At 34.1% G+C, this 11,232-nt stretch overlaps 2 protein-coding genes across 4 annotated transcripts; one reads left to right on the top strand and one right to left on the bottom strand.

Moving 5' to 3' along the window:
• Positions 1-268: 268 nt before the first annotated feature.
• LOC120629590 (NADH-ubiquinone oxidoreductase subunit 8-like) lies at positions 269-4,255 on the top strand. 3 transcript variants are annotated; one of them, XM_039898564.1, is made up of 5 exons: positions 269-424; positions 857-1,077; positions 2,166-2,306; positions 3,522-3,620; positions 3,961-4,255. In XM_039898564.1, the coding sequence occupies exons 1-5, from the start codon at positions 388-390 to the stop codon at positions 4,120-4,122; spliced, it is 660 nt and encodes a 219-aa protein (XP_039754498.1). In that variant the 5' UTR covers positions 269-387; the 3' UTR covers positions 4,123-4,255. The 3 variants fall into 3 exon arrangements, with proteins under 3 accessions (XP_039754498.1, XP_039754499.1, XP_039754500.1); XM_039898565.1 differs by lacking the exon at positions 269-424 and adding an exon at positions 454-578; XM_039898566.1 differs by lacking the exon at positions 269-424 and adding an exon at positions 604-684.
• Positions 4,256-6,281: 2,026 nt separating this feature from the next.
• LOC120629607 (deoxynucleoside kinase-like) lies at positions 6,282-10,798 on the bottom strand. Its single transcript, XM_039898583.1, has 5 exons — positions 10,479-10,798; positions 9,985-10,154; positions 9,115-9,251; positions 8,800-8,894; positions 6,282-7,830 (listed from the first exon to the last, which is right to left on the bottom strand). The coding sequence occupies exons 1-5, from the start codon at positions 10,623-10,625 to the stop codon at positions 7,684-7,686; spliced, it is 696 nt and encodes a 231-aa protein (XP_039754517.1). The 5' UTR covers positions 10,626-10,798; the 3' UTR covers positions 6,282-7,683.
• Between the last annotated feature and the right edge of the window lie 434 nt (positions 10,799-11,232).

Raw genomic sequence — 11,232 nt, 5'->3', positions numbered from 1 at the left:
ATTTAGTAGGACACCTAGGATCTAGAGAAGACCGATTTTTACCTGCAATAAAATCGTTGGAACGGACGTCTGTCTGACTTTAAAATGCGTATTCAAATGTTCCAATTTAACATTCCAGTAAAAGGTTTTCATAATAGAATTAGAATAAAAATAGAGAGATAATCTCTGATGACATAAATGTATAAAAAACTCAATAAAAATAATGAAATTACCGTAGATTTCTTACAAGTATCCGATTTTACTTTGACACTACAGTGACACATTTTAGGGTTGGCACCAGTTGACACCAGAAAGCTGTCAAAATCATTTCTATTTGACGGTTCTCTATTGGAAAATAATCAAAAATTTGTGATTTTTTACAAAAATTGGAATTGAAAGTGAATAAAAATGTCGGTAGCAAAGATATTTTCCGTGTCGGCTCGAGGTAAAATCTTCTATTAACGTATTAGTTTTATTAGTTAGGGTTAATTATTGATTAAAATCGCAAAGTTACGCAACTAAATATAACCTCGCGTAAAAACAAAACATTAAAAATAGAATCTAAACAAGTGACTGCAATTTTTAGCTTTTACGACGTAGTAAGTGCTTTATAAGTGCTAAATATAAAGATACAATTAGGCACCTTCAATTCAGTGCAGCTAAGTTTTCTTTTTAGTTTTCTTTTTTTTCCCATCCTGAAACATGGTAACTTGCTTCCTTTTTAATCAGTTAGCCAAAGAAATTCTTACCAAGGAAAATCCTTAGCAGGACTTGTATTTGATCCTTTACTCACCCTTTTTAAAAGCCTGCAGTAGCCTGGAGTACTGTATGCATCTATTGAAAATGTAGTGTGTTTTAACAGTCTGACTGATTTCAGTAAGACCATTTGGATCATCTGGTATGCTAGTCCGCTATGCCAGTTCTAGTCAAGAAGGGAAAGTCTCCAAAGTGTATCCACCAACTTCCCCTGGCTACAAATATGTTAATGCCGAGGACCCAGACATGAGTATGAAGGAAATGACAAATAGGGTTGCCCAGACACTGTTCTGGACTGAACTTGCAAGAGGTTTTGCTGTGACTTTAGCCCACATTTTCAAGGTAATTATAAAAATCTTTATTCCTATAACAAAGTATTGTGACATACTGACAGACGGACAACCTAAGTTGGACAGAAACTTGAAATTTGAAGAATGTCTTAAAAATTTTAAAACTACCTAATCAATATTGTTCATTTCTGTCACACGCACAATGAAAAAAAATTTTACTGTCTGTTGGTGAGAAAATCTTATAATAAAAGATTTAAATCAACTGGTGTAATTCTCTTGTTGAATTTTTAATTAATGTGGAAAATAGCCTATTTAAATAAAGTTATAATCAAAGAGAGGAAACAGGAATAGCCCAGTGGGTAGGACTCCACTTTCGGTGGTCTGAGGAATCCCAGCATGCACCTTTAACTTTACTAAATTACGTCCATTTTAAGTAATTAAAATTCCACTTGCTTCAATGAAGGAAATCATTGTGAGCAAACCTGCGTGCCTGTTTCAATAATGTTCTCAAACATGTGTGGAGTCCACCAATCCACACTGGGCCAGCGTGGTGGACTACAGCTTTAACCTCTTCTCGATGGGAGGAGACCCATGCCATGTAGTGGGTCGGTAATAGGTTGATAAGATGATGATAATGATTTTTTTTACACACACCGCCATCTAGCCCCAAAGTAAGCGTAGCTTGTGTTATGGGTACTAAGACAACTGATGAATATTTTTATGAATAATATACATAAATACTTAGAATATACATATAAACACCCAGACACTGACAACACGCGCGGGCAACAGCTAGTTATTTTATAATTAAGTTACACATTGTAAATAATCTATAACACTTTGTGTTATAAACGTGGGTTCGATTCCCACAACTGGAATATGTTTGGGTGATGAACATGAATGTTTTTGTTTGTGTTTATCTTTATATTATAAGTCTTTATGTATATTATTACCCATAAAGGCTAAGCTTACTTTGGGGCTGGATGGCGATGTGTGTATTGTTGCTGTGTATTTATTAATTTATAAACTAGCATCCGAACACACGTGAATGACGCTAAATACTGATACTGGTTATTTAGTACTATTATTGGTTCACTAATGAATGCATTTGATATTTTCTTTTTTTTTGTTACATTACAGGAGCCAGCAACTATCAACTATCCGTTTGAGAAAGGGCCTCTGTCACCAAGGTTCAGAGGAGAACACGCATTGCGTCGCTATCCATCAGGGGAGGAAAGATGTATTGCTTGCAAATTATGCGAAGCCATATGCCCTGCTCAGGTATTGAGAGGTTATTTTAGAATTTGAACTATCGCAAGTAATGTTAATTTTTAAATTTGTAATCATGTTCATTTAACGGCCTATTGGCGCAGTGGGCAGCGACACTGCTTTCTGAGAATCGCTGTGGTTTCGGTTACCCGAAACTGATTTCCTAGTTTGTGTTTATCTGTTTATTATTAATACTAGCTGACACGTGCATCTTCGTTGCACCAAATCGGTTATTACCGGAAAACACAAATAAAATGACATTTTCTAAAAATAAATCCTAGCTAGATCAATTTATCTCCTGTATACTAAATTTCATGAAAATCGTTGCAGCCGATTCCGAGATTCCAATTATATATATACAAGAATTGCTCGTTTAAAGATATAAGATAAGATTAACATCGTGTCTCAAAAATTGGTCTTTACCTCTGATGACCCAAGAGCCGGCGTTTATTTAGCCACCGGCTAATTCAAAGGCGCAATAGCGCCAGCATTTAGGGTACCATGCCCGGCTTTTATTTATTGTAAATATTAATTTTAGTTTGTAATTATTATTTCCCTAGAAAAATATATTTTTCGTTGGTTAAAAATTAATAAATACACAGAGAATTCTGAGTAAGACATCGTAAAAAGTTTTTAAAATTTTCTTAAAAGTAATTTATAAAATTTTTTTTCCCTATTGCCCGCGACTTCTTACCGCAATTTTTCTACAGGATAAAATGGCTATGGCTGTCTCCAGTAGGGCTAGTATTCGTAGCACGAGATAGTTATCTCCGTACCCGTTACTAGCATTTTTTACTATTGTGATTGACGAGACAATGGGTAGTCATAACTCTCTCAAAAAATATCCTTTATGAAAGATTCAAATTTTTTTTCTGATTGAAATTTAGATAACAAATAAGTTATTTTTCATTTTCATTTTTTTCATTCTGTTGCGTGCGATGCGTAAGTATATCCGAATTGTCGGAATATTTTTAAACGAGCAATTCTTGTATTCCGATTCCGTCTCGGAATCGGCTCGAACAATTTTCATGAAATTCAGTATACATGGGGTTTCGGGATCCTAGCTAGATCGATTTATCATCGGGGGTGATAAATCGATCTAGCTAGGATTCATTTTTAGAAAATGTCATTTTATTTGTGTTTTCCGGTAATAAAAATTTGGTAATAATTTGGTGCAGACGAAGTTGCCCGGGTCAGCTAGTAAAATTTAAAATGAATTAATTTCAGGCAATCACAATCGAAGCTGAAGAGCGTAAAGATGGCTCCCGGCGCACAACGCGGTATGATATTGACATGACGAAATGTATCTACTGCGGATTCTGTCAGGTAAATCATCATATAAAATCTATTTATGCTTACCTGTCTTATAATGTAAACAATCTTATCCTTACTTTTTTTTTTTTTTTTTAATAATGTATAGACGAGCGCTTGACTGCAATCACACCTGATGGTAAGTGACGATGCAGCCTAAGGTGGAGCGCGCTTGGTTACAAAATGCCTGACTGGTAGTTTCAGAGAATGCGTTCAAACAATATAACTTATAACTTAATATAATAATATAACTTATAGTATAATTATATTGTTTGAATGCACATACATTTGGAAGTCTTAAATATTACTTAATTATTTAAAAAAAACATTGATAATGATAATCATTTATTTACAGGAAGCATGCCCAGTAGATGCCATCGTCGAAGGCCCCAACTTCGAGTTCTCGACAGAAACTCACGAGGAGCTCCTCTACAACAAGGAGAAGCTACTCTCTAACGGAGACAAGTGGGAGAGTGAGATCGCATCCAACATCAGGGCCGACCACTTGTACCGCTAAACTTGTACTGCATTAGTGTAAATAAATATAGGCCCAATTTTGCTATGACCTAAAATCGATAGCTCATTGCAAAATTGGAACTAAATTAGGATTATTAATTTATGTGATAAATAAATAAATATGATCGTCTCTATAGCGTTTATTATTTCAATTTAGGTTCTTCTATCGATTTATCGCGAGTAGTTCTATACAAAAAAGGAGTAACAACATCGAAAGCGGGGAGAGTGTGATCGCATCCTTAGTGTAAAAAAATATATATATGCCTTTCTGCTATCCTCCCTCGAATCGATGGCTTAGTATAGGATTGGAACTTAATTAATTTTCATAATTTATGTGATAAATAAATAAATATTATCGTCTCTGGCGTTTATTTTTCTAATTTAGACCCCAACTCACAAGTCTACTTGTAATGGACGAGTAAATTTTAACTTACTATAGTAATTCACTGTTTACATGCAATTTTTTTTGCAAGTTAAAATGTAGTAACCGCATTGAAAATTTAAATTTAGTTGAAGAATTATAACGTACTATAGTCGTAAAAAAGTAATAGGCCCGTTTTGACATTTGTCATCGCGACGTAACTAGTAATGGAACCATAAGACTACTCGATACTCACGATAAATCAATTCAAGTTTGTATCGTATCAGTACCTGATTGATATTATTATGTATTGTAAAGTGTTCGTTCGTTCAAAGTATTCCTTTAACTTCACAACCAATTCGCGTGACTGGCTGTTGATTATACGTCCACTTTTCAATATGTTGAAATGTGTTTCAACATATTGAAACATTTTAACAATTATTCGTACTATATAACAACAAACACAAAAATCGAGTCAAATCACTATGTTTAAATCAATATCCAAAGTAGAAGAGCAAAAGTTAACGATATAGTAAACAGTATATATCAAACTTAAACGAGCGCACAGTCAACTTTACAAGATGGGGAACGAAAAACTGCGCAGTGCGCGCGGGGACGCTTCAGTCATGTGCCGCTTGGTCAGATACATCAACTCAGACTCATTATTTAGAACCCAGTGTCGTCAATTCAAAATTTTACTTGCGGCTTTGAGAACCAAGCGCGGCGGCTTTCGATATTCAGTAAAAAAAATGGTTACAACTCTAGAATAAAAAAAAAAGACTGAGAACGAAACTGTTTTCGAAACGTTTCGCAACAATTATAAATTGCATGCTACTATAAAGTAAGCGCAAAAAGAATACTCGCGATATATTCTTTCATATTATTTAACGTCCCAAAAAAATTATTTTATTGTTTCTTTCAGTTTTGTTCCAAGTTACATTCTATGGTCTTGCACAAATGTCAAAACGGGTCTATTACATTTTTACGACTATAGAGAGCTACTCTGCAAAAACTCGATTTTTAAACCAAAAAAAAAAATTTGTTTTATTCATTTAAACTCTTAATATGTACACCACTACACAGTTAGGAATATAACGGACAAATAGATAAACACAATACTGGAGTAGAATACAAAGGACGGCCTTATCGCTTAGAAGCCAGGCAACCTTAGGATTAGGACAACAAGAGCGAGAACAAATAGGTGGTGCAAAATTATTATAAACCTACATTCAAATACATAAACAAATATTACTCAAATTAAAAAAATATATATGAAATAAATACAATAATAATATACTAATATATATTATGATAAGCAATAAATTATAGAGGAAAAAAAATACAAATCTATATATAAATAGGTATGTATATCTTTATATATATATTTCTTTTGTGCGTGTATGTCACTGAACTCCTAAACGGCTGCGTTTTGGTGGCACCCTGGATGGTTTAGATTCACAAATCAGCCCGACAGATGGCGCTGGGGTCCGCTAGTATATATTAATAAATAAACGGAAAAAATGGTATGGTCTTTTTATCGCGCAAAATAATACGATTTATCTGCGTTTTTAAATATATTAAGCGATTTTCCCTGTCGTATGTTGGTAGGGAGAGCGTTCCACAAGTCGATAGCTTGCACTGTGAAGGAAAGCTTTATAAGAACTTCGTCTTGTGGAATGGCATGCCAGTGTAAGCATACGACATGCCCTTGATCAAATAATGCACATTAAGAAAATTTATTTTGTCACATTAATTAAGTGAAATAAAACCAGTGTAATAAATAAAACAACCACTAGGTATATAATGCATTTGAAGAAAATTTATTTTATGTCACCTGTTCAGTCAAATAACATCAATCATCTTACTAGAAACATGATCGTAATCAATGAATAAAACAATATAATTATTTTAGGATTAATATCAAAAACTTAAAATTGAATAAATGGAAGAGTTCCTAGTTCAATGAATATATTGTGTGTGTGTTAAGATTTTTTTTTTTCATTGATTATAGTGCAAAAATTTAATTGAGTTGGGCCAGTCAAAGGCAAAATAATTGAAAATCATTTCATGTTGTATATTCAACAATGTCATTATAAGGTTAAACAACTTTTAAATTGATTATTCATATTAAAATAGACTATGGTATTATCTGTTTAACAATACAATTTATATAAAAATTTAATATCTTAACTTAATGGCTAATAAATTTCGCTTTTTAAATTTAATAAATTGTGCATACATTTCGCATTAATAAAATATACTTTGGTGCATAGATTTGTACACAATTACTTTAATATTTTATACTCATTTACTCTCTTAATACTGAAGTTTTCAAGGTCAATCATAATTTTTGGAATTCGATACTTTTACATATAAGCTACATATAATCTGTCCATACATAATACACTACATACTTGGATCAGGACTCAGGGGGATCACAGAGGTTTGCATGTATTTCATTTGCAATTAAAGTATCAATGCAATCTAAATATTATCTTAATGTATATACACAAGCCTCGCAAAAATAAATTCTAGATTAATTAAATTAAATCAATTATAAGTTTATTACTGCACTTTCGAAATGACAAACTTACTCACACGAGCGAAAGCGTCCCAAACTGAGTAACTAACATTTCAAAATATCTGTGTAAGTACCATATTTAAATTTGAAAGCTCAAAAGCATCTATGGCTTAACATTCAAGAAACCAGAAATGGGTTGTGTAAAAAGGAATCAACGGGCGTTGGAGAGAGTTTAACTCTGTTACATTCTGCATGATCTTATCAGGAATTAAGAAATCTAATGAAATCTATAGTAGCAAGAGAACTGAAGGATCTTAGGGTCCCAAGGTGCTGGAATTGTGACCTCATATGCAACAGTTGGAAAGCCCCTCTCAGAGACCCGCTTGACACAAGAAGCTGCAGACTTTGAATTTGAAACTTCAAAAGACCCATGTCTTGACAGCGGCCGTTCATCTAACTTTAAAGTAAAATGGTTTTTCCACGAAATTATTTTTGTTATATTAATATAAACAGTTCTGAAACATTATCAGTCAAATTTAAATTAAAAAAAAAACACTAAAAATAGACAGATTTGAAGTTAAAAGTGCTTCTAAAGTAGGCCTTATGAATTCTATGATGATAAAGCAATAGTAGCTTGACAGTATGGAACTATCCATTGATAGGTTATGCTACATATCATATTAATTAGTATGGTTTCCACCAAGTATCTTATAGCTGTATCTATCCAGATCTTCTCTGACGCAGTCCAGGCCTCGGTCGGCGTCAATCGTCAGCACCTCACAGCCGATGTCGGGGCTACTCAACCAGTTCTCGTACGACTCGTGTACCTGTGGATAAGTTAACTGAGTTGGAACATTATATTTATTAAGTTAGATGTCAAAGTTTGAAAGATACGCCTGTAAAACAAAGAATAATCCTACCTGGAAACTATCACAATATGTTATAGAGTTGGCTTTATAAATAAAATCACATAAAATCTTTGGTCTCTGTATGCCTTTTGGCATATTAGCGGTATGATTACTATACTCCCTAACAGTTTAGCCCACTACCACCTTAGACTGTATCATCACTTACTACCAGGTGAGATTGCAGTTAAGGGCTTGTAGTAGAATAAAAAGAAAAAAAATCTATCCTATCTGACATACTGCAATCGATTGGTGGACTATGAGCAGATGTTTCGTATGAGAATATTTCGAAAGCAAGATAGATTTTGCTTTGAGAGGATCTTTTATGAATGATTGTCAAACTATATAATAATGTTAGAAAAGCGCTGTCGTATGTAATCGGCTTCTTTCGCTAGAATTTGCTTTCCGAACTGGTGGTCGTCACTACAAACATACCGATTTTACGTATCAAAAGTACCAGCCCGGAGTTAGGAAGCTGCCACCATGCCTCAGAGCAGCTATACCCCCGTTAGTCCCGTTTATTATCACTTAATTGTGGAAATAGTTGATAAAAACGATCAACCCCCTTGGAGCAGTGTGGTGGGTCTATGCTTTAAAGCTCTCCCATTAGAGACTTATGCCCAGCAGTGGGATGTTAATAGTCTGCCGATGATGAAGATGCTTGGGTTGTTAGCAAACCCAATTTGCTTTGCACTTAAAACTGTTAATTTTTAACCATCATAAGGTTTCTTATATTTGTCTAACATATTCACATATTCTTCATCTCTCTCATTTGCCATATCTGGCATAACCCAGTTCAGCATTTTTACTTCACTTTTCTAGGCTAAATTTTAGCAGATGTCAAGTCCTACACTTCAGTAAACCTTACAGTATAAGAAAACCAAAACTCACTTGTTCTAAATACTCCAAAGGCACCTCAGACTCCTCAGCTCTCCCGCGCTTCATCATCCTCTCCCAAACAGTTTTTGGTGTTGTTCTTAAATATACTGAAATTATTATAATAAAATAAAGAAAAATAAAATAAAAAAGCCTTTATTCACTGACTAAATTACTTGTTGCATAAATATATTACACTACAGAGTTACTAAATCTATTATTTAATATATGTGGACACGTTAATTATAGCCTTTTTCAGGGGATATAATTAATAGTGCATCCTTTGCAATCATAGCCCTGCAGAGGTTGGTTGTTCTATATATAGCTTACCTATAAGATCTAAGCTGATATCTAAATATTTCTCAGTGTAATCAAACCATTGTAGTAGAACTTGATACTCTGGATCCTTAAGGAAGTCTTGCTTCTTGGAATTCTCAACAAAACAGTGCCTGCTGTTTTGTACGGATCTGAAATTACAAAAAAAAGTGTTACAAACTTTGTAATATATTCAACAATAAATAAAGCAACATATAACATAAATAAATAAATAAATATACTACGACAATACACACATTGCCACCTAGCCCCAAAGTAAGCGTAGCTTGTGTTATGGGTACTAAGATGACTGATGAATATTTTTATGAATTTTATATACATAAATACTAAGAAAATACATATAAACACCCAGACACTGAAAAACACTTATTGCTTATCACACAAACATTTTCCAGTTGTGGGAATCGAACCCACAGCCTTGGACTCAGAAAGCAGGGTCGCTGCCCACTGCGCCAGTCGGCTGTATTATTAGTTTAATGAAAAAAATAATTTTAATAATGCACTAAGTAAAATCTTTCTTTCTTAATATTAGACATGACAATGGAAAGTGTGGTTTTGCATTTTGTTTTAAATTCCTCCACAAGTTAACTGCATTCTCACCATAAATGTTGGGCTAACCTGTTATGGGTATGGCAGTTATATGAGTACATACTCCTAATCAGTTTCTATGGGACATCATAGCAGGCATATTTTTGACAGTGGCACTAGCCTTAGCTGAAGCGAGCAGACCAGAGACAAATCAGAAATAATAAATTCCCAAATTGCTCTATTAATATAACTACTACCTTTGGGATCTTTTTGGTAGCCAAGTGAATCTTTCTGCAGCTTCATTATACACTTAAATAATATAAGAAGAATATATACCTCTCAAACATTTTAACGGTGATATTAGGGTTCGAGGGCGGGCTGGTCTGTATCTTGAGGCGGCTAAGGTGCACATAGTGCTGGAACGCAAAGCTCCATTCATTCATGTCACTATAGAGAAGCCCTAACAGGTTGTGACCGCTGACGTTGCGCCATTCAGCTATGGGTTCCTGGAAATAAATGGCAATCCTTTTTTTTATGGAAGATAGGCTTACGCTTGAATTATCATAGCTGATGGAAAGCAATAATGAACTTTCAAACAGGACATAAAGAGGACAGTCCATCACCACACTACCCCTATGATTATATGGAGGCTCAATTAAACTGTTAACTAATAGGGGTTTTTAACTGTAACTCCTTTATCGCTTATTGTTCTCGAGACCAATATCGTTTTTATTTTTATTAAAGGAAAATTAATGGCTCCCGAGGTATTTACAAAGAACGAATCGACAGTCGAGAGAAACTTGTGAGTAGCAGAGGACGTAAACACTTACCGCATGCTTCTCGACATTAGGATATTTGTCGAAGTATTTAATGCACGTAGATTTACCGGAACCTATGTTACCTTCGATAGAAACTCTGAAAGGCCTTTTATTTACCACGCGAGCTGCATTTGTTATGTTTTTTATATTATTCGACATTGCCGTACTACTGATTCAATGGTAAGGCTTTTTTAGAATAGGAACTTTACAAAAGCACAGCAGTAAACGGCAAGGAAATGGTATGGCTTTGGTACGAAAATTTATAGATTTGCGTAATTTAGGTAAAAATCCAAATTTCACATTGACAACCGCAAGGCGCCAAAATCCATCTACAATTTTTTGAGTCAGTTTGTCACTGTCATATTGACATTTTTGTAGTCATGTGTTACTACCTTAAAAATGTTAATGTTACTGGTCTTTGGGTAGTCTTTGGGTTTGCACTATGCTCAATATGAGGGCGGGATTTTAAAAACTTTTCTAAGATTTTATTATTATATAAACGCTCTATATTATATTTGTATTTTATAAATTTTCTGTGTTATTTAATAATAGTGTATTCATTTATTAATACCTTTTTTCCGTGTATTTATGCGCATTATGCGCTCTAATGTACGTGCTATCCAAAGCAAGAGTTTGGTGAACGCCGGTCTAAGTATGGAAATTTCCTTGTTCTTTAAATTATTTCCATCATCATCATCATCATCGCCTATAACCAGAGCAATACTTCGCACAGGGCATGCCGGAACAGGAACATGTCATACAAAGT

The sequence above is a fragment of the Pararge aegeria genome, chromosome 14 (assembly GCF_905163445.1).
Source record: "Pararge aegeria chromosome 14, ilParAegt1.1, whole genome shotgun sequence".
Lineage (NCBI taxonomy): Eukaryota > Metazoa > Arthropoda > Insecta > Lepidoptera > Nymphalidae > Pararge > Pararge aegeria.
The sequence above is the reverse complement of the archived record's forward strand: the minus strand, read 5'-3'. Positions and strand labels throughout refer to the sequence as shown.

Bases quoted from the DNA above. Each gene is read 5' to 3' on its own strand.
- LOC120629607 (XM_039898583.1), bottom strand. From the start codon at position 10,625: ATGTCGAATAATATAAAAAACATAACAAATGCAGCTCGCGTGGTAAAT. The intron at 10,155-10,478 runs GTAAGTGTTTAC...ATTTATTTCCAG, and splicing joins CTAATGTCGAGAAGCATGCG to GAACCCATAGCTGAATGGCG. The intron at 7,831-8,799 runs GTGAGTTTTGGT...ACTTATCCACAG, and splicing joins CTTTGGAGTATTTAGAACAA to GTACACGAGTCGTACGAGAA.
- LOC120629590 (XM_039898564.1), top strand. From the start codon at position 388: ATGTCGGTAGCAAAGATATTTTCCGTGTCGGCTCGAG. The intron at 425-856 runs GTAAAATCTTCT...GACTGATTTCAG, and splicing joins ATTTTCCGTGTCGGCTCGAG to TAAGACCATTTGGATCATCT. The intron at 2,307-3,521 runs GTATTGAGAGGT...AATTAATTTCAG, and splicing joins AAGCCATATGCCCTGCTCAG to GCAATCACAATCGAAGCTGA.